This window comes from Erythrolamprus reginae, chromosome 9, assembly GCF_031021105.1.
Source record: "Erythrolamprus reginae isolate rEryReg1 chromosome 9, rEryReg1.hap1, whole genome shotgun sequence".
Lineage (NCBI taxonomy): Eukaryota > Metazoa > Chordata > Lepidosauria > Squamata > Dipsadidae > Erythrolamprus > Erythrolamprus reginae.
In genome coordinates this window covers 7,801,297-7,828,372 of record NC_091958.1, presented here as the reverse complement: position 1 = coordinate 7,828,372, position 27,076 = coordinate 7,801,297, and the positions used below count along the sequence as shown (strand labels likewise).

General features: G+C 42.3%; 1 protein-coding gene across 1 annotated transcript; it reads right to left on the bottom strand.

Moving 5' to 3' along the window:
* Positions 1-805: 805 nt before the first annotated feature.
* Positions 806-9,653, bottom strand: CBLN1 (cerebellin 1 precursor). Its single transcript, XM_070761617.1, has 3 exons — positions 9,370-9,653; positions 8,580-8,699; positions 806-1,511 (listed from the first exon to the last, which is right to left on the bottom strand). Exons 1-3 carry the CDS (start codon positions 9,622-9,624, stop codon positions 1,314-1,316), a joined length of 573 nt encoding a protein of 190 aa, XP_070617718.1. The 5' UTR covers positions 9,625-9,653; the 3' UTR covers positions 806-1,313.
* Positions 9,654-27,076: the final 17,423 nt, after the last annotated feature.

The following is a 27,076-nucleotide window of genomic DNA, read 5'->3' as shown; positions in this document are numbered from 1 at the left end:
AAATTGACCAGTTGTCTCACCCCTCCTCTCCCATTCTTGAAAAAAACACCACGTAAAATAATGGGAAGAGACAGAACAAAGCCAGAGATCAAATAACAGTTAAACGGAAGTCTTTACAATTGTCAGTCCTTGAATTTTTGTTTCATTCAGTCTTTCCAAAAAACAAAAAAACCCACTAGAGTTTGTCATGGATGGAGTCTTGGGCTGGAACTTCTGCAAACCCAAAACACACGTGGGCCTTCTTTATTCATTCATTCTGGCCTATTGTGGTTTCTTTCTTGTAATTTCTTTCTTGTAATTTCTTTCTTTCTTTCTTTCTTTCTTTCTTTCTTTCCTTCCTTCCTTCTTTCTTTCTTTCTAGGATTGGCGATGATTGCATTAAGAGGGCCAGGTTTCTCATGTAAGGGGAAGAAAAGACAAAACGGTGAGATGAGTTGGCCATCGAAAGAGGTGAAATGGTCAATAGTCACAATTCGTCTTTTTGAAGTTTATTTTGGAACCCATCCCTATCTATCCAAGTCTATTTTCTGTAGCTGAGCTGAGTTGGCCAGAGGGAGAAAGAATCAACCAAACCAGCATCAAGCAGTTGGCAAACTTCACATTCGCTCCAATTTCCATAGCAATAGGGCAGACTAATATTTAACCTATGTTATAGCGACATACATACATAAATACATGCATGTGTGTGTGCGCGTGTATTCTTGTCTGCTTGCTACCACTCATTTGCATGATATTTCTTACCATGGTACCCTATATATTCAAAAATATTGTGGTTTTTTTCCTTTAAAGTTAAATTCAGGGAGAGAGTAAAAAATATGTATACATATACATACAGATAGATAGATATAGGTATAGATAGATTGGAGGAATGGTTAAAAACAAGCCCAGATTTGTTGTTGTACGAGGGTTGCGTAAAGTTAAAACAATTAAATTAAAAAAACCTGGGAGAGCGAGAAGGATGCAAAAATGCAAAAGACACACTGAAAGTGAGGAATTGATGGATACAACATCACCAGATAAATGCAGAGTAACCGTAATACTGTTTGCAATGTTATTGGAACATGTCCACCACGAGCAACTCCTGACAGCTGTCCATCTTGCTCCCGAGATCTTCCAAGCACAAAAACCTCAGTCAGAGAGTTTTAAACTTCTGCGTTAGGGTAGATCTTATCCGTGTGTGTGTGTGTAGTTTTTTTCCCAAGTTCCTTCAGTTCAGGGGTTGGAATCGGTAAGCAAATCTCAAATTTACTTCTGGTTGAATTGTCCCTCGCCTCTTCCTCCTCCTCCTCCTCCTCCTCCAGCCAGCGAGTCATTTAAAGAGGAAAAACTAGAAATCCTGAAAAAGTGGAATACTTCCAGCCGCCCATCAAATTTCCTCGCTCCAGTTTTAAATAGACGCGGTCTCCTTTCTCCATGTGGATCAAGACCCCGTTGCTGGCAGCTTCCCTTGTGACGTCCTGGTCTCCGGCAAAGGCGGAAATCATTGGCCACCCGTTCAGCATTAAGCTCACCTGGAAGCAAAGGCAGAAGACAAGCCCACCTCCCCATCAATGAAAGGAAAAAAGAGAAACAAAGGAGACTTATTATTGGAGGGATGCAGGCATTCACCGAACTGGGAGGCTATCCTTTAACTAAAAGCATCCAAGGAAAGAGACCACCCACCCACCGAGTCTTCATTACATACTGTTAGCCGCTCCTTCAGTTATGAACATTGCAGCCAGGGTGCAGGAAAGAATATAGGTACAGCCTACTACCAGTTTACTCATAAGCCAGTTCTCCTTGTGTTCAAAAGGTAGCAGGGCTGCAGATATGGGAAATGTGAGTAGACCTGCGCAGGACTGCTCTTTCAGCAATTACCTGAACAAAAAGAGTTATCTTGGCTAAATTCATGCTATGGAAAAATAAGCTTTGCTGGGTCTGTCAACTCAGGGACTCAAGAAGAAACTAACAGGATAAAGATCTTTAACAGCAGCAGAAGAAACAGAGAAATGTAAGGAGAAGGGGCATAGCTAGCTTAAGAGGTTTGGGATTTTGGATAGTATCAAAATGTCCCTCTCTGTAGTTTTTATAAATGAATATCAGGCATAATCATGCTTCCTTCCTTCCTTCTTTCCTTCCTTCATCTCTCATCTCTCATCTCTCTCTCTCTCTCTCTCTCTCTCACACACACACACATCTATCCATCTATCTCTATCTGTCTCTCTCACTCACTCACTCTTATATCTCTATTATTTCTCTCTTATCTCTCTCTCTCTCTCTCTCTCTCTCTATCTATCTATTCATCTATCCATCATCTATATCTGCCTACCTACCTACCTACCTACCTATCTATCTATCTATCTATCTATCTATCTATCTATCTATCTATCTATCTATCTATCTATCTAATAATCTATCCATGATCTATACCTACCTACCTACTTACCTACCTACCTATCATCTATCTATCTATCTATCTATCTATCTATCTATCTATCTATCTATCTATCTATTCATCTATCCATCATCTATACCTACCTACCTACCTATCATCTATCTATCTATCTATCTATCTATCTATCTATCTATCTATCTATCTATCTATCAGTCATATCTATTATCTATTATTATTTCTGCTGCCACATCAAATTTATTAGCAATAACAAAAAGATCTAAGAGTATAAAGATTTTTTTTTTGCTTTAGCACTACTGTAATTACCTTTCAAAGCCCCTTTAACACTACTGTAATTACCTTTTTAAGCCACAGCTTCGCCACTCATCCTTGTATGGAGTTATAGACAATCAAATAAGAAGAGGGGAAAAAAATATAGATCTGATTGTTTTAGGGATCTCTAGAAAGAGAAGAAATAATGAGGTCGTGGAAGTGCTTTTAGCAGTTTACTCAAAGTTGACCCCTCAAATTTGATGCATGAGGATCACGGCTGAGATTCCCGCAAGGAATACAGTCACTCGCTGCTCTTTCTTACTGGAAATCTGGGTGTTTTATCTCCCATGCTGAATCTTCTAATGCGAGATAAGGGAGGTACCCTAATAGCCTCCTTCTGGGCAGCGTCTATGAGGTCAAGGGGTGGGGACACCAGCAAAAATATAGAAACCTTGATCAAGGCAACGTGGCCCAATGAAGATGACAGCATTCTTCCTGCGGAATGTTAGAAATTCAACACTTTGAATAGCTCCAAAGCAAAATATGCCACGACCAGTAATTAAAGAATCCTATGAATGCAAATTTCCTTCTTCTCATGTCATTCTTTCTGCGCTTCCTTAAAATCCACTGGCATCTGTGCGCAGTTCTTAAATTATAAACAACAGGTAGGCGAAGGCTTAATAAAATCCACAACTATTGTCGAGTGATATGGAGATAGATTGAGAGATGATGGATAGATAGATAGATAGATGATACATGATAGATAGATGAGATAGATAGATAGAGTAAATGATAGATAGATAGATGATAGATAGATGATAGATATAGATAGATGATAAATGATAGATAGATGAGATAGATTGATAGATATAGATATAGATAGATAGATGATAAATGATAGATAGATGAGATAGATTGATAGATAGATATAGATATAGATAGATAGATGATAAATGATAGATAGATAAGATAGATAGATAGATAGATAGATAGATGATAAATGATAGATAGATAGATAGATGATAGATATCGATAGATGATAAATGATAGATAGATAGATGAGATAGATAGATAGATAGATAGATAGATAGATGAGATAGATTAGATAGATAGATAGATAGATAGATAGGTAGGTAGGTAGATAGATAGGTAGATAGATAGATAGATTTAAATAAGGCAATTCGTCCCCTTGCGCCCCCCTTCAGAATTGTATGTCAATCAAGAGACTACGATAAAAGGTAAAAATAGTTGGCCCTGAATGTAGAAATCCTTTTTAGAAGAACTGAGCTATAGTGGCTTCCTAAGGCAGAAACCAACCCCTTATTCTTAAATAAATGTACACTTGTATCTGATGGATAGCAAAAAGAAAGACAATTTTATTTATGGTGCGGCCAGGCTTCATACATGGGTTTAAATCTCATTCAGTTTATCAGGATGATTTCTGAGCAAACCCTGAGCAGGACTAGGTGCTTTAACCTGTCCATTTTCAGGTAGGAAACCTTCAAATTCAGAATTGATAGAGAAAGAAAAAGCCTCTACCTCAAAGATTTAGAAAGTCCCACGGTGACCAGGAGACAATACACTCCATACTTCAAGATTCCAGATAGATTAATTTCCATTTTATTTTGTGTGTTTGGGGGGAGAGGGTGCAGTTGAAAGTGCAGGAGTTCCAGAGTAATTGGGAGACATATATCTTAGATTCAGTGAAGGGCTGCCAATTTTTTTACTACCACACTGTGGGCGTGGCTTATGCAGGACGCCCTGCATTTTCTTTCAACATCTTTTGGTGCAAATTGGTTGCTCTGGGATGGAGCTCCATTTTTGCTACCCCACCATTTAGGCAGTAGCCCAGCCCTACTTAGATTAGATTAATATAGATCAGCCCCCTCCCCAACCTTGTGTCTGTGGACTAGCCCCAGCAACCGGGCCACGCAAAACGGTGAAGCCCCATCCATGGGAATGCAGTCAACTTGCAAAACCCACACCCTCTCCAATTTACGGAAAAATCTTCCTCCATAGAACTGGCGCCTGGTGCCCCAAAGGTTGGGGACCCCTGATATAGATTATTAGATTAGATTAGATTGAGGTTTTTTTAGACAGTGCTATCACACTTAACCAACCCAATTTATAACACCTACATTCCATGAGCTGCACTGGCTACCACTGGCCTTTCGTAAACTCCTTAAAACCCACCGCTGCCATCAGGTATGGGGGAACTAAGATAACCTCCCCAGGCCTATATTGTTTATGTATGGTATGCTGTGTGCATGTTTTTTAAATTATTAGATTTGTATTGTATATTGTTTTTTCTATTACTGCTGTGAGCCGCCCCGAGTCTACGGAGAGGGGTGGCATACAAATTTAATTAATAATAAATAATAATAATAATAATAATAATAATAATAATAATAATAAATCTGCGGTCACAATTCAAGGTGATTCTTTCCCCCTTAGGCCTTTACAATTTATGCATGGTATGTTTTGTATGTATGTTTGGTTTTATAATAAGGGTTTTTAATTGCTTTACTGTTGGATTGTCATATGTTGTTTTATCACTGTTGTTAGCCGCCCCGAGTCCACGGAGAGGGGCGGCATATAAATGCAATAAATGAATGAATGAATGAATGAATGAATGAATGAATAAATAAATAAATAAATAAATAAATAAATAAATAAAATGGTTTAGGACTAAACTGTCTACGGGACCGTCTCCTGCCCGCATATCTCCCAGAGACCAATAAGATCACACACAGTTGGCCTCCTCCAGGTTCCATCAACTAAACAATGCAGGTTGACGGGCAGTGGGGGAGGGCCTTCTCTGTGGTGGCTCTAGCTCTTTGGAACCAACTACCCCACCCCCATGTCTAGTCTGCTCCCACCCTACTGACCTTCCGAAAGGCCGCAAAGACCTGGTTGTGCCGGCAGGCCTGGGGGCTAAGACACCGACATCTGTCATGGCCAATTATACTGTATGGTATGTATGTGTCTAGTGTGGATTGATTGTGTTATGGGGTTTTGTTTTGTTTTTTAAATGGGTTTTATAGTTTTAGATATTCCATACTTGACTCCCTTTGTATTGTATTTATTTTTTTATATTGTTGTAAGCCACCCTGAGTCCTTGGGCGGGATTGGGTGGCATAGAAGTTGAATTAATTAATTAATTAATTTAATCAATTAATCAAATAAATAAATAGATAAATAAACAAACAAATAATGAATAAATAAATAAATAAATAATGAATAAATAATGAATGAATGAATGAATGAATTTACATTTTCGCAATCCATTCACTTGGTTATAGAATTAACCCATGGAGGGACAGGATACACTAACGCCTAAATTAACTCATCAGGCTGCATTTTTGCAAAATGCCCATCTCATCTAACCAAAGTGAGAACGAAAGAAAACCTGGGTTAAAACTAGCTCGGGTTTGCCCGTTGCGCATTGAACTACCGATTGCGTGAACCCAGCGTTGCTGATCTTTTCTCACTTCGAAGAGCAACATTTAATTAGGTCCCAATTATAACAGACAAATGTTCCCCATAAAAAAAGCAGAAGGTTTTAGGCTATTCTACCATCAGCAAATTCTGCGGGAGTCTACCATTATTTCTGTGCCTTAGAGACTCAGCTTTTTGTTGGTGGCTGTTCCAACTTTCTTCGCAAAAATGATAATTGGACGCAAGCCAGGCTTAAAAACTCACTACCGCGTTTTCCCCCTTCTTCCAGGCACGTTTTGCTTAGCAAAGAGTTTTTAAAAACTCGAATAGTATTTTGAAGCCTTCCCTGCTGGTCTAAAAAAAAGCAACATCTTCATGAGAGGTAGCTTCCACCGAGGAGAAAACCTTGCCCAGTCATTTGTCTGACAGTCCGTAAAGTGTGGAAGCATGAGTTAGAACAGCTGTAAGTAGCTGCTAAGAAAGGATTGTTCCTTTTCACCACAATCAAAACTACGATGCTTATCCCCTTACGAGAACAGCAAAAAATGGATGAAAGAGCCATAGAGGCATCCGTGACAAAGAAATAGGATTGTGACTGTTGAATGACAAGTGCACCGAGCGCAGTTTGCACAATTGGAAATGTACTTGTATCCTAGATGAAATGCAATTAGCCAGGGAACCATTCTCCATCTAGAATCTGAGCGTACGTTTATGTATTCTGCAAGACAAGATACTTTCGAAAATAAAACCTGAACTTCAGCTCATTGATATGAATACAACTTACTTCTAAGTAGATCTGACTGGGGCTTGTGGTTTTGTCCACAATTAATTTTAAAAATGATCTCCCTCTTTTCTTAAAAAAAACAAAGCAAAACAAAACTCCACAGACTGGATTTACAGTGGTAATGTGTTTTATGGTTTTTGTGAATATAAAAAGGGAAGAGAAGAGAAGAGAGGGGAAGGGAAGAGAAGAGAAGAGATGAAAGAAAAGAAAAGAGAAAAAGAAAAGAAAAAATTTGGCTTCTCTACACGGATAGAATGCCTGTTAGTAAGGGAGCACATTTTGCTTCATTATTAAAAATGTATTCTTGGAAGAAATACAACTTTATAGAATGGGAAGCTTTTTTAAAAGTAAATGCCTGCCTGACAGCACCAAATACTGGAGGCATGAAGACCTTAAACAGAAAGGAGGAGAAAACTGACATTATTTTTTTTCCTGTAAATCACAAAGGCTCAATTTGGCGAGGATAGCTTTTGGCAACTGTTTCCAGATCCAGAATGGTGGGAAGCGAGACAAAGACCTAGCTGAGGAACCAGACAGATTTATGAACAATGATAAATAATAGGGTGGCTCATTAATCATTTCGTTTTTACGGCAGCCAGTAGAGAGCTCAAGCATGAAAGTAGCTGTTTCTAAGAAAGCTTTAAAATCAAGAGTAGGATTAAACTTCAGCCTTCAAGGGCCCAGAGCACTTTCTTCATCTTTGCATTATCTTAGCCAGGTACACGAGAAAAATATACTGTATGAGTATATATTGTTCTATCATCTATATCTATCTATCTATCTATCTATCTATCTATCTATCTATCTATCTATCTATCTATCTATCTATCTTCCATCCATTCATCTATCACCTATTCTCTCTCTAATCCCCCTACATCTATCTACATCTGTGCATCTATGCATCTATCTATCTATCTATCTATCTATCTATCTATCTATCTATCTATCTATCTATCTATCCATCCATCTATCCATCTATCTGTCTATCATCTCTCTCTCTCTCATCCCCCTCTATCTATCAATCACCTCTCTCTCTGTGTGTCTCTCTCTCACAAACACACATATACATCTCCTATCTATCATCCGTCCATCCATCCATCCATCCATCCATCCATCTATCTATCTATCTATCCCCCTCTCTCTAAACCTGTATCTGTATGTATGCATGTTACTCCCATAAATATTGCCCGTATAGTATAATTCTGCAATGAAAAACCCAGTCAACAATCTCCACCCTGATTTACACAGACCCAAATTTCAAAATCCACAAAGAAATCCCAACACACACACACACACACACACAGAGAGAGAGAGAGAGACAGACTCAAGAATGGGTATTCCATACCGAGAAATTAACAACTATCTTTTACTACATACTTTCTGGCACAATATTTCTGCACTATCATCTGAAGAGATGATAGATAAGACACACGCTTACTTATGCCTGGAGATCAAAATACACAAACACACACACACCTTCTCTCAGAGAGCTTTAATATTTATTGTGCAGTCCTGGAGCTAGGCAGGCTGACATGGGAAGACACTTAGCTTAATTCAAGGGTGTCAATTCCTCACTCAAAGGTGAGCTGAAAGAGTTGGTCCTTTTCATTCATTCGCATACATTGGGGAAGGGGGCGGCTTTCCTGCCCAGGGCAAAAAAAAACCGAGGGGGGGGGGGCAAGCTTCTCGGTTGAAGAAGCCATGCAGTCTCACCTGGATGGTCTGCCTGTTGTACACCTTGACCACGTGGAAATTAAAGCTGTAGATGCCCTTTCGGGGAGCGATGAAAGTGCTGCGTTCAGGGTCAAAGTTGAGCCCAATGTTGACCAGCACCTAAGGGATGGAGGGGAGAAAGAGAGAATAGGGTGACTAAAGAGAAAAGGGGAGAATATTGTTTAGGCGAGGAACAAAGCTTTCCTTTAAAGGTCATTTCTCTGCAACCATCTGGTCTTCTTTCATTGGAAGCGGTCCACTACTCCATCCTTACCTCTCCCTCTTCACTCTCTTCCCCTGAATGTAGAGACACTAAGCCTGAGCTAGATGATCGCTACAGGTTCAGGGGCCTTGAACGTAGGTCCATAAATCCCGATTTATTTATTTTTATTTATTTCTATATTTGTCATACAAGTATAGAATTATAGTTTGTATTAACATAAAGTATAAAGAGGTGATCAAAAAGATAATAGGACAGAAGGACAGGGATGGTAGGCACAATAGTGCACTTATGCACACCCTTTACTAACCTCTTCGAAAAGGGGAGAAGTCAACAGTAGATAATTTAAGGTTGAAGATCTTGGGGTTAGAGGAAGATGCTTGGGATGGAGAGGTTTTCTAATCCCGGCCCCGCCAGGTTGCCTCAAATTTCTCAACTGGAAATTTGATTTTATGGCTATCCCTAAGTGAGCCCTCCCCCCCCTCTGCGCCCCCCCTAAAACCCTCCCCCATCTTTCCCCCTCTCCCCCTTAAATCCCCCCTTCCCGGATTCGGGGGTGGGGGTCCGTACCTGGTCGAAGTAAATGATCATGGTGCGGTTGCTCATCTCCGACGGCTCGTGGTTGGTGCTGCGGATGGCAGAGAAAGCCACCTTGGCGCTACCCGACCGGACCGAGATGCCCAGCGCCGTGCCGGTGGGATCGGAAGCCGGGTTGGAGTCACAGACCACCAGACACTTGCCCTCCAGGATGATGGGCTCCGTCTCGTTCTGCCCCATCGCCACGCCGGCTAGCCAAGCCAGGCTCAGCAGCTCCAAAGCCAGCATCGCGGCGACGCCAATGCCGCGGCGCGTCCGACTCCCCTTCTTCGTCTTTCCGCCGACTGTGGCGGGCTTCTCCGAAGGGGCGGGCGGGCTGAGCCCCGCTGCTGGCCCCCTTTACCCCGCGCTTCTTCCTTCCCCGGCACGGGCTGGGCTCCTGAGCTGCCCCGGGCTCGCTTCTAGTCCGCCAGCACGGCCCGCGGCGCCCGTCGAGGTGCGGAGAGTAGCGCCAGCGGCCCCCGACAAGGCGCAAGCGGAGCGCTCCCATGCATAGTGCGCAGGGAAGGAGAAGGGAGATGCAAGCCAGCGAGCGAGCCGGTCAGCAAGGGGGCAAAGCCAGGGGGACCCCCGCCGCTGCCCGCCCAAAGATGCCCTCGACGGCGCGCACCAGCCCTGCGCTGTTGGCTGCGCTCGCTGCCTGCTTGGTTGTTTGCCTGCCTGCCTACCCGGCTGGCTGGCTCTCTGCCGCAGCTCGAGCCCGACCGCTCCCCACCGCCCGCCCGAGCGCACAAAAGCCGCCGCGGCGCGCCTCTCCCCACCTTGGCTCTCCCCCGCCAAGCCCAGCCCTTCGCCAGCGCCGGCCCCGCCCGCGCCCAATGGGCAGCCGGCGCGCTCGCGGCCAGCCAATGGGGTCCCCGTCCGTCTCTGGTACCCCCCCTCCCCGACGGGGGGAGGCTTTTTTTGGTGCGTCCTGCGATTAGGTGGTCGAGAGAGGGAGCGCGCAGGTGGAGAGGAAGAGAAGCGAGAAGGCGCAGCGGTGTGGCGCCGACGGACCGTCGGGGCGCCCGGCCGCGCTTCTGCCCACTCCGGCCCGAGGGGAGGGGGCCGGGCGGTGTGTGTGTGGGTCTTCCGTGGGGCCATCGCAGGTAAGGAGCGGACGGAGGGGCGCGAGGAAGGGGGATCCCGAGCGTGCGTAAAACTGGGTCCCTGAGCGCTTTTGGATAGGTGGACTGAAAGGGGAATACTGAGAAGGATCGGGCTCCGCGCGGCTTCCTCTCAAGTTGTTGGAGGCAGAAGGGACGTGCGCTCAGGCAATGGCATCCTGTGCTTGGGATGGGTACCAGAGGAAGGGCGGGGACGGACGGACAAGTTCAGATGTCTGGCTTAACATAGCTGAGAAGGACGATGAGTGAGATAGGAAGTGGGGGCGGGGGTCCCTTGAGAGATTGAATTGCATAGGCCACCATCCAAAGTTCTGGGTATCTAGAGGAACTTTGCGTCTTCTAGAATTACTGAAGGAGGACAACCTCTCTTGATCCCCACAGAGCAGGACTTCCTGTAAAGCCCAATCAAGTTATTGGATCAGGGTGCCTGTCTTGCTTCCATGGTTTTGAGGGCGTCATCCTGTAGGCAGCTTGAAGTTCAGATCTGAAGTCAACTTTGAGCCTGGGTTCCAAAGTTTTGTAGGCGCAACTGCTTTTCCCAGCTGGTGGATCTGACCTAGGAATGGCTCATGGAAGGACAGAAAATGGGGAATGTAAAAGATGGGATGATATAATTTATAGGATGGAACCAGGCCAGCTCTGTATAATGCCCAAAAAGAGAGAGGTCTTCCTTAAATGATGCAATCTTGAGGACTGAGACCAGGGGATACAAATCCTCTGATGTGCTCACTAGAAACTATCCTAGAACAATCACTTCAGGTGTTGTGACATCATTGTTAAAGATTGTACAAGTGCCACTTGTGCATTTAAACAATGGATAGAAAGACAGCTGCTCCTTCATTTGTTTAAAGGATTACAGCCAGATTTGTATTATTAATAAAATGTTGGAAGACTTACTTGATAACTCAGCCATCAAGTGATGAATATGTCCAGGAATATTCCTGGGGGAAAAAGCAGCCAGTTTCATAGTCAAATTTTATCCTCCTTTGCTACTATGTCAATATGCAGAAGGAGCTATAAGGTAAACCAGGGTTTGAGTTTAACCGTGATGTAACTGAATCATACAGAAAGAGGGCAGGATGGGGTGGAAGATTAATTCTGGAAATGTTGTGAATAAAGTTCCATTACATTACATGGAACTTCATTCACAATTTTGCAAATGACTTTGCTACTCATCAGTATATTTGAGGGGGTCACGGGTTTCTTGATGTCATCATAGCCATATCTCTCCATTCTTGATTTGATGTTAGTCTCTACAAAGACTTGGAGAGTTACTTATAACAACCATGCATTGCATTTCATTAGTACATGAATAATCCCAGCCCCATTGAGATGTGGTTGGGCCACCAAAGTATATTCTGTTAACTTTGGAGTGACACTTAATGGCATAGTAATTTATCTTCCTACATCATGAAACTCCAAAGCAAACAACTTCATCTTTTGATATCTTTTTTTCCCCGAACGCCATCACTCTACTAAACAAATAATTCCCTCAACACTGTCAGACTTTCTACTAAATCTGCACTTCTATTCTACTAGTTTTTCTTATCATTCCTATCACCCATTTCCTCCCATGTTGACTGTATGACTATAACTTGTTGCTTATATCCTAAGATCTTTATTAATATTGCTTCTTCATTGATTATTTGACCCCTATGACAATCATTAAGTGTTGTACCACAAGATTCTTGACAAATGTATATTTTATTTTATGTACGCTGAGAGCATATGCACCAAGACAAATTCCTTGTGTGTCCAATCACACTTGGCCAATAAAATTCTATTCTATTCTATTCTATTCTATTCTATTCTATTGTTCTCTCTTGCTGAGAGAAAAATAAAACTTTAAAAAGCCAATAATTATTTGAGATCTAGGACTTTCTGGTTGTAGAATTTCTGTAACTTTCTCTCCACTTCCGGTGGACGAGAATAAAGTTGGGTGTATGTTTCTTTTCATGCAAAAGTGGTGTGTGACCATAAAACTGTATTATTTTTTTAAAGAAAGAAAGAATGGAGTTAGTTTCCTTCTTAAAACAAATCGAGGCATGACCATGGTTGAAATCTACAATTCCTTTTCATTGATGGGGCGGGGGACATTGTTGATATAGAAGTATTAGCATTATTCGCATGAGGAAGTCAGTAGTAGTGGTCGAAGGACAATTCCCAAGCTTGAGGTTCAGGAGGGAAAGTGTTTTTAATAGGAAAGTGAACACAAGACAAGGGACATAATCTGAAGTTAGTTGAGGGAAAGATCAAAAGCAACGTGAGAAAATATTATTTTACTGAAAGAGTAGGTAGATGCTTGGAACAAACTTCCAGCAGACATGGTTGGTAAATCCACAGTAACTGAATTTAAACATGCCTGGGATAAACATATATCCATTGTAAGATAAAACACAGAAATAGTATAAAAGGCAGACTAGATAGACCATGAGGTCTTTTTCTGCCCTCAGTCTTCTATGTTTCTATGTTTCTATGATTAAGGGTTCCTGAGTTCAGAACTTTCCCAATGAAGATTATGAATGCTCAATAGCTACGAAATATTGTGCAGAAGGAGGAAAGAATCAGGAGGAGACAGAGGAAAGGAGAAGGTCATGCTCCATTGTAATATTTTGCTGAATGGTTTGTTTTCTTAAGATGGTGATGGCGAACCTTTTCTTCCTTGGGTGCCAAATAGCTATCGATATGTGTGAGTGCCCACATCCATAATTCAATGCCTGGGGAGAGTGAAAACAGTTTACCCTGCCATCCAGAGGCCCTCTGGAGGCAGGGAACAGCCTGTTTCACAATTTCTGGTGGGCCCAATAGGCTCGTGTTTTCACCTCCCCAGGCTCCAAAAGGCTTCCCTGGAGGTGAGGGCAGGGTAAAAAAGCCTTTCCCCATTTCCCAGAGGCTCTCTAGAAGTCACAAACGCCCTCCCAGAGCCTCTGTGCAAGCCAAAAATCAGCTGGCCAGCACATACATGGATCTTGGAGCTGAGCTAGAGCAATGGCTCAGGTGCCAGCCGATATGGTTCTGTGTGCCACCTGTGGCACCGGTGCCATAGGTTCACCATCATTGTCTTAAGATCTACTGTTGAATGTCGATGGAGATTCTCAATCATACAGCTCATGGTTGTCCCAAAAGTGCTTTTTGCAAAGAATTAGACTTTCTTGGTTTTCTTTTTCTTTCTTTCTTTCTTTCTTTCCTTCCTTCCTTCCTTCCTTCCTTTCCTTTCTTTCTTTCTTTCTTTCCTTTCTTTTTTCTTTCTTTCTTTCTTTCTTTCATTCTTTCTTTCTTTCTTTCTTTCTTTCATTCTTTCTTTCTTTCATTCATTCCTTCCTTCCTTCCTTTCCTTTCTTTCTTTTGTTTCTTTCTTTCCTTTCTTTCCTTTCTTTCTTTCCTTCCTTTCTTTCTTTCCTTTCTTCTTTCTTTTCTTTCTTTCTTTTCTTTCTTTTCTTCTTTCTTTTCTTTCTTTCTTCTTTCTTCTTTCTTCTTTCTTTCTTTCTTTCTTTCTTTCTAAGCTTCTTCAGAACCAGAAGAAGTTTCTTGAGAAGAGAAAATGTTTTCAAGGAAGAAAAAAAAAATCCAAGAAAGCCCAGTTTGCCTTTTGGGGGGAAAAAAAACTTTGGGACATCAACTGTTGAACTGTCAGAAGGGAATCATTGGAGCCACCATGCCTCTGTCAGGGTGATGACTGATAGAAACATAGAAACATAGAAGATTGACAGAAGAAAAAGACCTCATGGTCCATCTAGTCTGCCCTTATAACTATTTCCTGTATTTTATCTTACAATGGATCTATGTTTATCCCAGGCATGTTTACATTCAGTGACTGTGGATTTACCAACCACGTCTGCTGGAAGTTTGTTCCAAGAATCTACTACTCTTTCTGTAAAATAATATTTTCTCACGTTGCTTCTGATCTTTCCCCCAACTAACTTCAGATTGTGCCCTCTTGTTCTTGTGTTCACTTTCCTATTAAAAACACTTCCCTCCTGAACCTTATTTAACCCTTTAACATATTTTAAATGTTTTGATCATGTCCCCCCTTTTCCTTCTGTCCTCCAGACTATACAGATTTATTTATTTATTTACTCCTTAGACTCAGGGCAGCTTACAACATATTAGCAATAGCACTTTTTAAACAGAGGCTAGGCTATTGCCCCCACAATCCGGGTCCTCACCTCAAAAAAAACACAGCTATCAAAAGTTTGTCCAGAGGAAAGGCAGGTGATGCTTTCAGTGAAGCCAAATTGCAAAACAAAAGAAAAAACCCCTGTTGCAAATTGTGCTGAATGCTGAGAGAACAAGAGAGAAATGCTTAAAAGCAGCTAAGCAACAGAACCAGCTGTGCAGAGATGAATGAAGAAGAGACCGGTAATGGCTTAGAAGTAAACTGACATGGAGACGATTCCCCATTTCAATTTCATGATATTCACAGCTAGGACTGGAGGGTATTAAAAAAAATTCCTGCTTTAAACCCTTGGGGATCGTCTGCCATTCAAGATTAACTACGAAGGTGGGTTAAACCTCCGTGGGTCTGCATGCAAATGACTGCTCCAAAAACTAGACAGCTACCTGTTGGGGGATGCTCGAAAACATGGCGAAACCTCATAATTGCTAAGTCAAATTCACTGATTTCACCAAGGTATTTTAAGCCAGCATCAGTTCGCCAGAGTTTCCAAATAAATGTGCAGATGCTTGCAGGCTCACAGCGCCATCCTGGGAATAGGTTTTCCTAATGTGCAAGATGAGTCCTGGGTAAATAAGACTGCGTTCCCAATCAGCAATTGTTTTTCTCCTACTTTATGTTTCCGTTGTACGAATAATCCCCATAGTATGAATAAACATCCTTTTTGTAGAATACAGGTAAGCCTCCATTTATGACCACAAATTTGAGCCCCAAATTTCTTGTCCGCCAAGTGGGACAGTTGTTAAGTGAATTTTGCCCCGTTTTATGACTTTTCTGCCCCACAGTTTTTAAGCGAATCACTGCAGCTATTAAGTTAGTAACCTGCTTGTTAAGTGAAACTGGCTCCCCCTTTGCTTGTCGGAGGGTCGCAAAAGGGGGTGGTGTGACCCCACAGGTCGTGAATATGAGTCAGTGTCCAAGTGTCTGGATTTTGATCACGTGACTATGAGGATGCCACCATGGTCGTAAGTTTGAAAAACGGTCATAAGTCCCTTTTTTTCAGTGCGGTTGTAAGTTTGAAATGGTCACACAACAAACTGTCGAGGAGTCGAGGGCTCCCTGTACTTTTGGAACGTAGACACCACAAACATATAAAAAGAAGAGCAAACACCACTCCCTTCTAGCACTGATGATGTTGCCCAGTTTGGTGATGAAATGTCTGCAAGTAAACTACCAAGCTCAGAGGGCATCAAGAACCCCATAATAATCCTCCTCCTCCTCTACCTCTACCTCCTCTCCTCTTCCTCCTCCTCTACCTCCCTCCTCCTCTTCCTCCCTCCTCCTTTTCCTCCTCCTCCTTCTTCTTCCTCCTCCTCCTCCTCCTCCTCCTCTCCCTCCTCCTCTTCATCCCTCCTCCTCCTTTTCCTCCTCCTTCTTCCTCCTCCTCTTCCTCCTCCTCCTCCACCTCCCTCCCTTCTCCTTCCTCCTCCTCCTCCTCCTCTCCCTCCTCCTCTTCCTCCCTTCTCCTCCTCTTCCTCCCTCCTCCTTCTCTTCCTCCCTTCTCCTCTTCCTCCCTCCTCCTCCTCTTCCTCCTCCTCTCTCCTCCTCTTCCTCCCTTCTCCTCCTCTTCCTCCCTTCTCCTTCTCTTCCTCCCTTCTTCTCTTCCTCCTCCTCTCTCCTCCTCTTCCTCCCTCCTCCTCCTCTTCCTCCCTCCTCCTCCTCTTCCTCCCTCCTCCTCCTCTTCCTCCCTTCTCCTCTTCCTCCTCCTCTCTCCTCCTCTTCCTCCCTCCTCCTCCTCTTCCTCCCTTCTCCTTCTCTTCCTCCCTTCTCCTCTTCCTCCTCCTCTCTCCTCCTCTTCCTCCCTCCTCCTCCTCTTCCTCCCTTCTCCTCCTCTTCCTCCCTTCTCCTTCTCTTCCTCCCTTCTCCTCTTCCTCCTCCTCTCTCCTCCTCTTCCTCCCTCCTCCTCCTCTTCCTCCCTCCTCCTCCTCTTCCTCCCTTCTCCTCTTCCTCCTCCTCTCTCCTCCTCTTCCTCCCTCCTCCTCCTCTTCCTCCCTTCTCCTTCTCTTCCTCCCTTCTCCTCTTCCTCCTCCCTCTCTCCTCCTCTTCCTCCCTCCTCCTCCTCTTCCTCCCTTCTCCTCCTCTTCCTCCCCTTCTCCTTCTCTTCCTCCCTTCTCCTCTTCCTCCTCCTCTCTCCTCCTCTTCCTCCCTTCTCCTCTTCCTCCTCCTCTCTCCTCCTCTTCCTCCCTCCTCCTCCTCTTCCTCCCTTCTCCTCCTCTTCCTCCTCCTCTCTCCTTCTCTTCCTCCCTTCTCCTCCTCTTCCTCCTCCTCTCTCCTCCTCTTCCTCCCTTCTCCTCCTCTTCCTCCCTCTCTCCTCCTCTTCCTCCCTTCTCCTCCTCTTCCTCCCTTCTCCTCCTCTTCCTCCCTCTCTCCTCCTCTTCCTCCCTTCTCCTCCTCTTCCTCCCTCTCTCCTCCTCTTCCTCCTCCTCTCTCCTCCTCTTCCTCCCTTCTCCTCCTCTTCCTCCCTCTCTCCTCCTCTTCCTCCTCCTCTCTCCTCCTCTTCCTCCCTTCTCCTCCTCTTCCTCCTCCTCTCTCCTCCTCTTCCTCCCTCCTCCTCCTCCCTCCTCCTCCTCCTCTTCCTTCTCCCCCCCCCCGTTTCCGTGCATGTGCCGTCAAACAGGCAAACCAGAAGTTCAGAAAATCGCACTTCCGTTTTGCTGTTGTGCTGGTTTTTTGCACTCCGGAGGGTTCAGGGAAACTTCCTGAAGCCCCGGAGTGCAAAAAATCTCTTCTTAAAAACCTTCAGTGTTGGAAGTCTAGAGATTCTCCATCATCCAGGCCCCAGATGTCCCAGAGGTGCTTGTTCAAGAAGCAACTGGACTTTCTCGGGGGGGGGGGGGGTTTGAAGATGTTTCCCTTCTCATCCAAGAAGCTTCTTCAGCTCTGACACGATAGTGGGGAATGGATTTCTGTCAGAGCTGAAGAAGCTTCTTGGATGAGAAGGGAAACATCTTCAGAAAACCCCCCAAGAAATTCCAGTTGCCTCCTGAAAAAAGCACCAGCGTTGGAGCATTCAGAACTTCTGGAGGCAAGTTGTTCCACAGATTAATTGTTCTGACTGCCAGGAACTTTCTCCTTATTTCTAGGTTGCTTCTCTCCTTGGTTAGTTTGCATCCATTGTTTCCTGTCCTGCCTTCAGGTGCTTTAGAGAACAAGCTAACCCTGGTCTTCTTGGTGATAGCCCCTTAGATTAATAATTTGACTCCCTCTTCCTTGTGGCAACCCCTGAAGGAACATTGCTATCATGTCACCACTAGTGCTTCTGTTCCTAAGACAGCAGAGAGAGATCTAGTCTCCACTGGACTCTGTTAAGTCTGTTTCTCTCATTCCTGATTAGGATATTTTTCTAAAGTTTCTTTCAGTGCAATAGATTTAAAAGCTGCTAAGATTTTCTTGGGCTGCAAACGTTTTTAGAGAGAAGAACTTTCATCATTCAGATTGCCACTATTCTTTGAGGATATTTTTCTCTTGCATCAGTCTGGAATATATTTATAGTACCTGCTCGGCTCAAAAAAAAAATGCTTTCTATAGATAGGTTATTGCCAGCATTGATTTTGAATTGGATGGCACAAAATTGCAACTCGGTGTCAGAAAGTGAAAATGGATTCAACGTTGGGCTGAAATTAAACTGTCATAGCCATGTAACCTTTCCATGTCTCACAGTATTGGCGGTTTTGTTTACAAAATGCAAACATAAAAATCCAAGCAGAGATTATTGTTATTACAGTATTATTATTATTTCCAAAACCTCCATCCGCAAAGCTTTTGTAAGTTCTTGTGACCTTGGGGAAAAATGGCATGACTTTGCAGCAGTCTTCGGAGAGGGGCAGCATACAAATCTAATAAATTATTATTATTATTATTATTATTATTATTATTACTACTACTACTACTACTACTACTACTACTACTACTACTACTACTATTTACATAGTCCGCAATGCTTGTTTTATGGACACATTACGATGCATATAAATAGAGTGGTAGGTGCCATAGAAACATAGAAGATTGGCGGCAGAAAAAGACTCTATGGTCCATCTAGTCTACCCTTATACTACTTCCTGTATTTTATTTTAGGATGGATTTATCCGTGGCACGTTTAAATTCAGTTACTGTGGATATACCAACCACGTCTGCTGGAAGTTTGTTCCAAGCATCTACTACTCTTTCAGTAAAATAATATTTTCTCATGTTGCTTCTGATCTTTCACCCAACTAACCTCAGATTGTGCCCCCTTGTTCTTGTGTTCACTGTCCTATTAAAAACACTTCCCTCCTGAAACTTGTTTAACCCTTTAACACATTTAAATGTTTCGATGGTGTCCCCCCTTTTCCTTATGTCCTCCAGACTATACAGATGGAGTTCATGAAGTCTTTCCTGATAAGTTTGATGCTTAAGACCTTCCCCCATTTTTGTAGTCCATCTTTGGACCCATTCAATTTTATCAATATATTTTTGTAGGTGAGATCTCCAGAACTGAACACAGTCTTCCAAATGTGGTCTCACCAGCGCTCTATACAGCGGGATCATAATCTCCCTCTTCCTGCTTGTTATACCTCCAGCTATACAGCCAGGCATTCTATATCATTTTCATTTTTTACAGCTTTAGAGGACATGGCTAAGTCTAAATGGGAGCCCCTTGTTTATAATATTTTTCATATCTTTTCTCTTTTTCTCATGTGGCCTTTCCAATGTGGTGGAATGACAATATTTCCACTGCATAAGGCAGTAAACCATCACAAAGTCTGTTTAAAACCTCTTATTATCTGCAGAGAATTCTGGACTTGGAAAAGCTAAGTCTATTTTTCTGCTCAATGCAGGAATCTAGATTAAATCATGCCTAACAACTCAACAGTTTCTGGTTGAACTTAGCTGGTGCCACACTCCTAAGCTACAAATGTCACATTGCTGTGTGTTCTGTTCTGTCACTTCAACCAATGCTCGATTTTGGAGAACAATTCTTGACTTCCTTCTCTTGGACAATTTTTCAAGAGCTTGATAAAAACATGACAAGGCTTTGAGTACAAAAATTGATTTCTCAAAGAGGCATTTCTTAGAAAGTTCCAATGTTTCATTTTCTGTCCACCTCCATAACAAGGAAGGGTTCATTGGAGGACCAAAATATGGTTCTAGATTCCATCCTTGGCATCTCTAGAACAGTGTTTTTCAACGAGTGTGCCACGGCACACTAGTGTGCCGTGAGACATGGTCAGGTGTGCCACGAAGCTCAGAGAGAGAAAGAAAACAAGAGAGAGAGAAAGAAAGAAAGAAAGAAAGAGAGAAAGAGAGAGAGAGAAAGAAAGAGAGAAAGAAAGAAAGCAAGAGAGAAAAAAGAAAACAAGAGAGAGAAAGAGAGTGAGATAGCAAGAGAGAGAGAGAGAAAAAAGCAAGAGAGAAAGAGAACAAGAGAGAGAAAGAAAGCAAGAGAGAGAGCAAGAGAGAGAGAGAAAGAGAGAAAGAAAGAGAGAGAGAGAAAGAAAGGGAGTGTAGGTGGGAGAGAGAAAGACATAGAGGGAGGTAGGGAGAAAGAGAGCAAAAAAGAGAGGAATAAAGGGAGAGGGAAAGAAAGAGGGATGGAGAGAGAGAGAAAAAAGAAGGGAGAGAAAGAGGGAGGGAGGGAGAGAAATAGAGCGAAAAGGAGGAAGAGAGAGAGAAATTTTTTGTCCAAACTTTTTTTAGCCCCCCCCCCTCAATGTGCCCCAGGTTTTTTTTTTTTAGAATAGAATAGAATTTTTATTGGCCAAGTGTGATTGGACACAAAAGGAATTTGTCTTGGTGCATATGCTCTCAACGTACATAAAATAAAATATACATTTGTCAAGAATCATGTGGTACAACACTTAATGATTGTCATAGGGGTCAAATAAGCAATGAAGAAGCAATATTAATAAAAATCTTAGGATATACGCAACAAGTTACAGTCATACAGTCAACATGGGAGGAAATGGGTGATAGGAATGATGAGAAAAACTAGTACAATAGAAGTGCAGATTTAGTAGAAAGTCTGACAGTGTTGAGGGAATTATTTGTTTAGTAGAGTGATGGCGTTCGGGAAAAAACTGTTCTTGTGTCTAGTTGTCTTGGTGTGCAGTGCTCTGTAGCGACGTTTTGAGGGTAGGAGTTGAAACAATTTGTGTCCAGGATGTGAGGGGTCAGTAAATATTTTACATTTTGTAAATGTAAAAAATGTGCCATGGCTCAAAAAAGGTTGAAAATCACTGCTCTAGAAAAACCCTACTCTAGAACTCGGCAAATTTATTGTCAACCAAGGCAAACAATACTTAGCTATTAGACTTAGTATAAGGCAGCTTTTATATTCTAGTTTCCATCCCTTGAGTGATCCGGGAAACCTGGTTCAGTTCTCATTTTACTGATGAACAAATTACATTTCCTGAACTGTGCCAGGGTTTTTCAGTTCTAGCTCTCACTTTTCAATTTTGCAGAGACCTCATTTTGCCTACCTACAGGAGTTTAGTGCTGGCAATCAAGCTTTTATAGTAGCAAATAAAAAGACAATGCTGTGTCCTTTGTAGCTAGCAATTCTATTTTAGCCCAGTAGGAGATTCACTGTTTTCATAGATTCTAAAAATCAAATGTTAATTTCTGTTAGGCAAAATCCAAGAAAGACATGTTAGAGTTCTAAGCAGATTTCTTTATTGTTCCTCAATTTTAAAAAAAATCAACTCTGTAGGACTGTGATAATAGATAAAGTAGATTGCATTTGTTGTGCTTCACACCTCCTTAGTTGACAAGTTGTTGCTGATAGTTTGCAACACAATTTTGGCTAATACTGTTGTCTAACAGAGACAGGTAAATCATGTTATATGACATGATGCTTGCTAGAGTTGTCAATTAAAGAACTGTTGTCTGCCTTGTCACTAGCTGGTCAATAAACCAGCTATATTAAATATGTCTATTATATTTCAGCTTCTCAATTTCCCTACACTAGCTAGAAACACACATGATATATGTGCCCTCTCTATTTCATATTGGAAAAACAATTTGGGTAAAACCGTCTTCCATTTCTGTTGTCCTTCTGCTCAATCCCTTAGCTTGCGGACGTTGAAAAAGATATAATAAAAAATAAATCCAATTACTTATTGTATCCTAAATTGTATTTCATTAATTTCCTGGTGAACAGGGAACCATTTTATCTTTGTAAAGCATTTAATATTTGAGCAGGAATGTTGCGTTCATTGTTCTGTCCTGTTTTTAAAAAGAGAGAGAAAGAAATGTATATGATATTGATAAAATTGAACGGGTCCAAAGATGGGCTACAAAAATAGTGGAAGGTCTTAAGCATAAAACTTATCAGGAAAGTCTTAATGAACTCCATCTGTATAGTCTGGAGGACAGAAGGGAAGGGGGGGGACATGGAGGGAAGTGTTTTTAATAGGAAAGTGAACACAAGAACAAGGGGCCACAATCTGAGGTTAGTTGGGGGAAAGATCAGAAGCAACATGAGAAAATATTATTTTACTGAAAGGGTAGTAGATGCTTGGAGCAAACTTCCATCAGACGTAGTTGGTAAATCCACAGTAACTGAAATTAAACATGCCTGGGATAAACATATATCCATCCTAAGAAAAAATACAGGAAATAGTATAAGGGCAGACTTTATTTTATTTTATTATTTTTGTTATAGGTTTATGAGATAGATATTGGAACACCGCATATGATGTCACCCCAGTCCTTCTTTTCATCATACTAAACCCAATTCTTGCTACCGTTCTTCCTGTGTTTTAGCCTCTCCAGCCCCCTAACCATCTTTGTTGCCCTTCTCTGCACTTTCTGAGACTCTTTCTAGAGTCTCAACATTTGTTGTGTGTGTTTGTGCCTTGCTCATTTGTAATGAGCAGCACCATCAGCTCAGGAAACTGGCTTGTTGGTCCTGATGTTCATTTCAAACGAAGAGGAGAACAGAGAATTTTTTCCAATATTTACCTGCAGCTTCAAGAAACATCCCTCTGTAGATGATGTTTGCCTTAGAAACCAGTCCACCTCTGAGATCAATTTAGAAGGCAGGAAGGAAATAGGAGAGATGTTTGCTTAGCACCATGACAAGCCTCTTCTTGATGTCTTCTGCTTTTAAATGCACCTCGATGGAGCTTTGCCCCCAAAATGTTAAATCCTGACTTCAGTTGCAAACCTACAATAACGTATTCAATTATTCCTGGTTGTGCTTTACCACCACACACAATCTGAATGTTAAGCATTTATTAGAGACATCTGGCAACGACGGGCATATGCATTTATAAAAGTCCAGGTGTTCTAGGCAGCCTTGTAAAGCTAAGCAATGGAATGCCAATCTTAACTTTAAAAGATCAAGTTGGACAGAGGTCAAGTACAGTGATGGTTTAATGTGATATTCAGTTAAGATCAAAATTAAGATTAAGTGAGTTCAACTGGTCCTGGATTAAATATTGGGGCCCTCTGTTTTAGCATTGGGTTTTTTTATTTTTCAGATTAATGGTTTCTTCAAGTTTTCTTCATGTACAGTGATCCCTCGATTTTTGCGGGTTCAAACTTCACGAAACGGCTATACCACGGTTTTTAAAAAATATTAATTAAAAAATACTCTTTTTTTTCTATACCACGGTTTTTCCCACCCGATGACGTCATACGTCATCACCAAGAGTCACTTCTCTCTCTCTTTCTCTCTCTTTCCTGTCATTCTCTGCTTCAATCATTTTCTCATTTCTCTTTTTTGCTCCCCTTTTTTCTATCATTTCTCTCTCTCTCTCTCTCTACCTTCTACTCTCCCCCCTCTTGCTCCCCCCCTCTCTCTTTCCCACTCTCTCTCTCCCTCTCTCCTTTCTATCTCGCTCTGTCTGTTGCTCTCTCTCTGTGAGAACGCCTGCCCCGCCTCTCCTGCAGCCTCCTTACTGACAGCTGGGACGAAAGTGCGCTCAGCTAAAGGACTGCAGGAGGGGTGGGGCAGGCATTCTCAAAGCGCTCAGAGCGGCTAGCGGCCGAATGAGGAGGACGAGAAGCCATGGCCGCCAGCGCTGCTGCAGGAGGACCCGTGCCCCAAGAAAGCCGGTGAGAGGGGCAGATCGGGTGGGTGGGGGGTAGCGGCGAGGGGGCTGGAAGTGCTGGGGGGGCAGGGACTGCCGACATTCAAAACAATCTTTGCTGGCCTCCGCACTTTCGTTGCTCCCCGCCCCCAACTTTAAGCCCGGCTCCTTGCGCGGCCTTGGAAAAGGGTGTGCGGGGGTAGTTTTTGGCTGTCCATAGCCAAAAATATTTTTATTTCCACATCTCTACATCGCGGAAATTAGACTTTCGCAGGCAGTCTGGGAACGCAACCCCCGCGAAAATCGAGGGATCACTGTATCTACGAGGGTTGCCCAGAAAGTAGTGCACCACATTTTTAATCTTCAACAATTATTTATTGAACACAATGAAACTTACACACAAGAAAGAATGATGTTTCTTCTACACTCCCTATTTTTCCATGTAATCTCCATCCCATTCTATGGCCTTACTCCAGCAAGACACAAGGGCATGTATGCCCTGTCGGTATCACTCCATTGCTATTTCTGCAACCTCACTCTCTGTGCCCAGCGACTAACCGTACTTCTGTTGACTGCAGATTCTCCATAAAGTGTACACAAACATTTGTGAATGTTCCCAACAGTTTCTTTCTCTGCAGTGAGAAATTCAACGATGACACGCTGCTTGTAATGTACATCACTTACTGACACCATTTCGAAACACTGCTGCAGCTACACTGTCTGTTTGAAGAAACACATAATTTATACATGCATTCCTGACAATTCAATTCAAATAATGTACTGTATATCTAAAGTTTTGCATTCGTACTATTACTGTAGGCTGAGAAAAAAAATTGCTGCATTACTTTCTGGGTGAACCTTGTAAGTTTAAAGACTTTGACTCTGGGATCTGCAAATCAGATGATGTTTAGATAAATCAGTTAGATCGGTTGCCCCTAACTTAATCATCTTGAGATCCCATGGACCACAGCTTTGCAGAATTCCTTTCTAATAAAGCTCCACATTGGGTGCTTGTCAACCGTGTTTGGCAATCCGTCAACCGAAAAGGGAGCCTTCCTAATTAATATGGCATATTTTAGCCGAAGTACAAAAATTACTTAGAAACATAGAAACATAGAAGATTGGCGGCAGAAAAAGACCTCCTGGTTCATCTACTCTGCCCTTATACTATTTCCTGTATTTTATCTTAGGATGGATATATATTTATCCCAGGCATGTTTAAATTCAATTACTGTGGATTTACCAACCACGTCTGCTGGAAGTTTGTTCCAAGCATCTACTACTCTTTCAGTCAAATAATATTTTCTCACATTACTTCTAATCTTTCCCCCAACTAACCTCAGATTCTGCACCCTTGTTCTTGTGTTCACTTTCCTATTAAAAACACTTCCTTCCTGAACCTTATTTAACTCTTTAACCTATTTAAATGTTTCGATCATGTCCCTCCTTTCCCTTCTGATCTCCAGACTATACAGATTGAGTTCATGAAGTCTTTTCTGATCAGTTTAATGCTTAAGACCTTCCACCATTTTTGTAGCCCGTCTTTGGGCCCATTCAATTTTATCCATATCTTTCTGTAGGTGAGGTCTCCAGAACTGAACACAGATTTCCAAATGTGGTCTCACCAGCACAGTGGGATCACAATCTCCCTCTTCCTGCTTGTTATGCCTCTAGCTATGCAGCCAAGCATTCTACTTGCTTTCTCTACCGCCTGACTGTACTGTTCACCCATTTTGAGACTGTCAGAACTTCTCTTCTGAAGTTTTTGCTAACACAGAACTGCCAATACAAGTTCTTTGTAATAAGCAACCTTCTATCTCAGACAGTGTTCAAGAGAACGGCTGTTTAAAAAAGATAAAACAGCACATACATGCATCATTTAGGAAGAAACTGTTCTGTTTTTACCCATGTGCAAATTGGTGCTAGTTTAACTCAATAGAGATTAATTGATTACTTAACCGGAGTTCGTATGATTAATCAAAATTAAGCGGGTTGCAGCCCTTCTATAAAATGCTAGCGGCTTGCTTAATTATGTAGCATGTGTTGTTTAAGTTCTTCAATGAAAGCCATTAATTGATTTATTTCACAGATGAATTAATGAACCCATGCAGCTTTGTATATCTCCCTGAATAAATATTTGAAGATATAATTGTTGGGGTTTTTGATCTGCAGAATATCAGTGAAACACAGCAGGCCTTTCTCTTCCCATTCGGAGGCGATTGCTCCTTATGCAGCTGAATGGAATTTGCAATTACATCTCTAAAATAAATAAATAAATTAGACCTAAAAATCCTTTAGGACAAAGGATGGCAAGAGAGAACGGAGCATCTGTGCTTCTAAAACACTGATAATCGTTCCTTTAAATATCTATTGTTTTTCTCCTGGCCATTCAGTTTAAATTAAAAAGTTAACCCAGTGTCAAATATCAACAAAAAGATTTTTTTGTTTGTTTTATTTTGTCACAAAGCACAGAGCTGATTCCAAAAAGACCCCAGCTCCTGAAATTATGTTGGGTTGCCTCTTTTGTTCTCAGGGAGTGTGTGGGGGGGGGGGAAATCAGTTTTTTTGGGACACCCACGTTGCATTGCAATATTTCCAAGTGTCAAACACAACCGGACAAGTTTCCATTCCACTTATATACATGGTTTATAGTGATGGGCAAACCCAACGGTGTTCCGGTTCGGCAAGTTCGGACGAACTTTATGCAAAATTTGGCCAAACCCAAACTGAACCCGAACCCGAATGGGGAATCCCATCAAGAGATTCCGGGGGCGGAGCTTTGACGTCACGTATACTGGCAGGTTGCTAAGGACGCCAAGGTGATCACTTCCTGGATTCCATGGAATCCAGGAAGTGATCACCTTGGCGTCCTTAGCAACCTGCCGGTGACGTCAAAGCTCCGAGCGCCGAACACGACCCCGAACTTTGCTCAAAGCTTCAAAAAATTTCACGTTCGGCATACCGAACACCGCAAAATTCAGTACGGACCCAAACTGTGCGAGTTCGGTTCGCCCATCACTAATGGTTTATGCTCCTCGTTATGGACAACTACATTGGCCCGATAGGATCCGGTTAGATGCTTTTTTCAAAAAACATGTTTCTATGGAATTGGCTTTGGGACAGTTTGGCTGTATTTTTAATGACAATTTAAAGGTAATATTTTTGTTGTTGTTTATAACTTATCATTTGCATGTTTTTGCCTGTTGTACAACTCCTTGATCACCGCGCCTAGTTGGAAATGCAAGAATAAATCAGATTGATAAACATAGTGTCTCTATTTGCAGCATCAAATGAATGTCTAGCAATATAGTTGGGGGCTGTAAACACAACAAATTTCTTTCTCTCTCTCTCTCTTCTCTCTCTCTCTCTCACACACAAACACACAC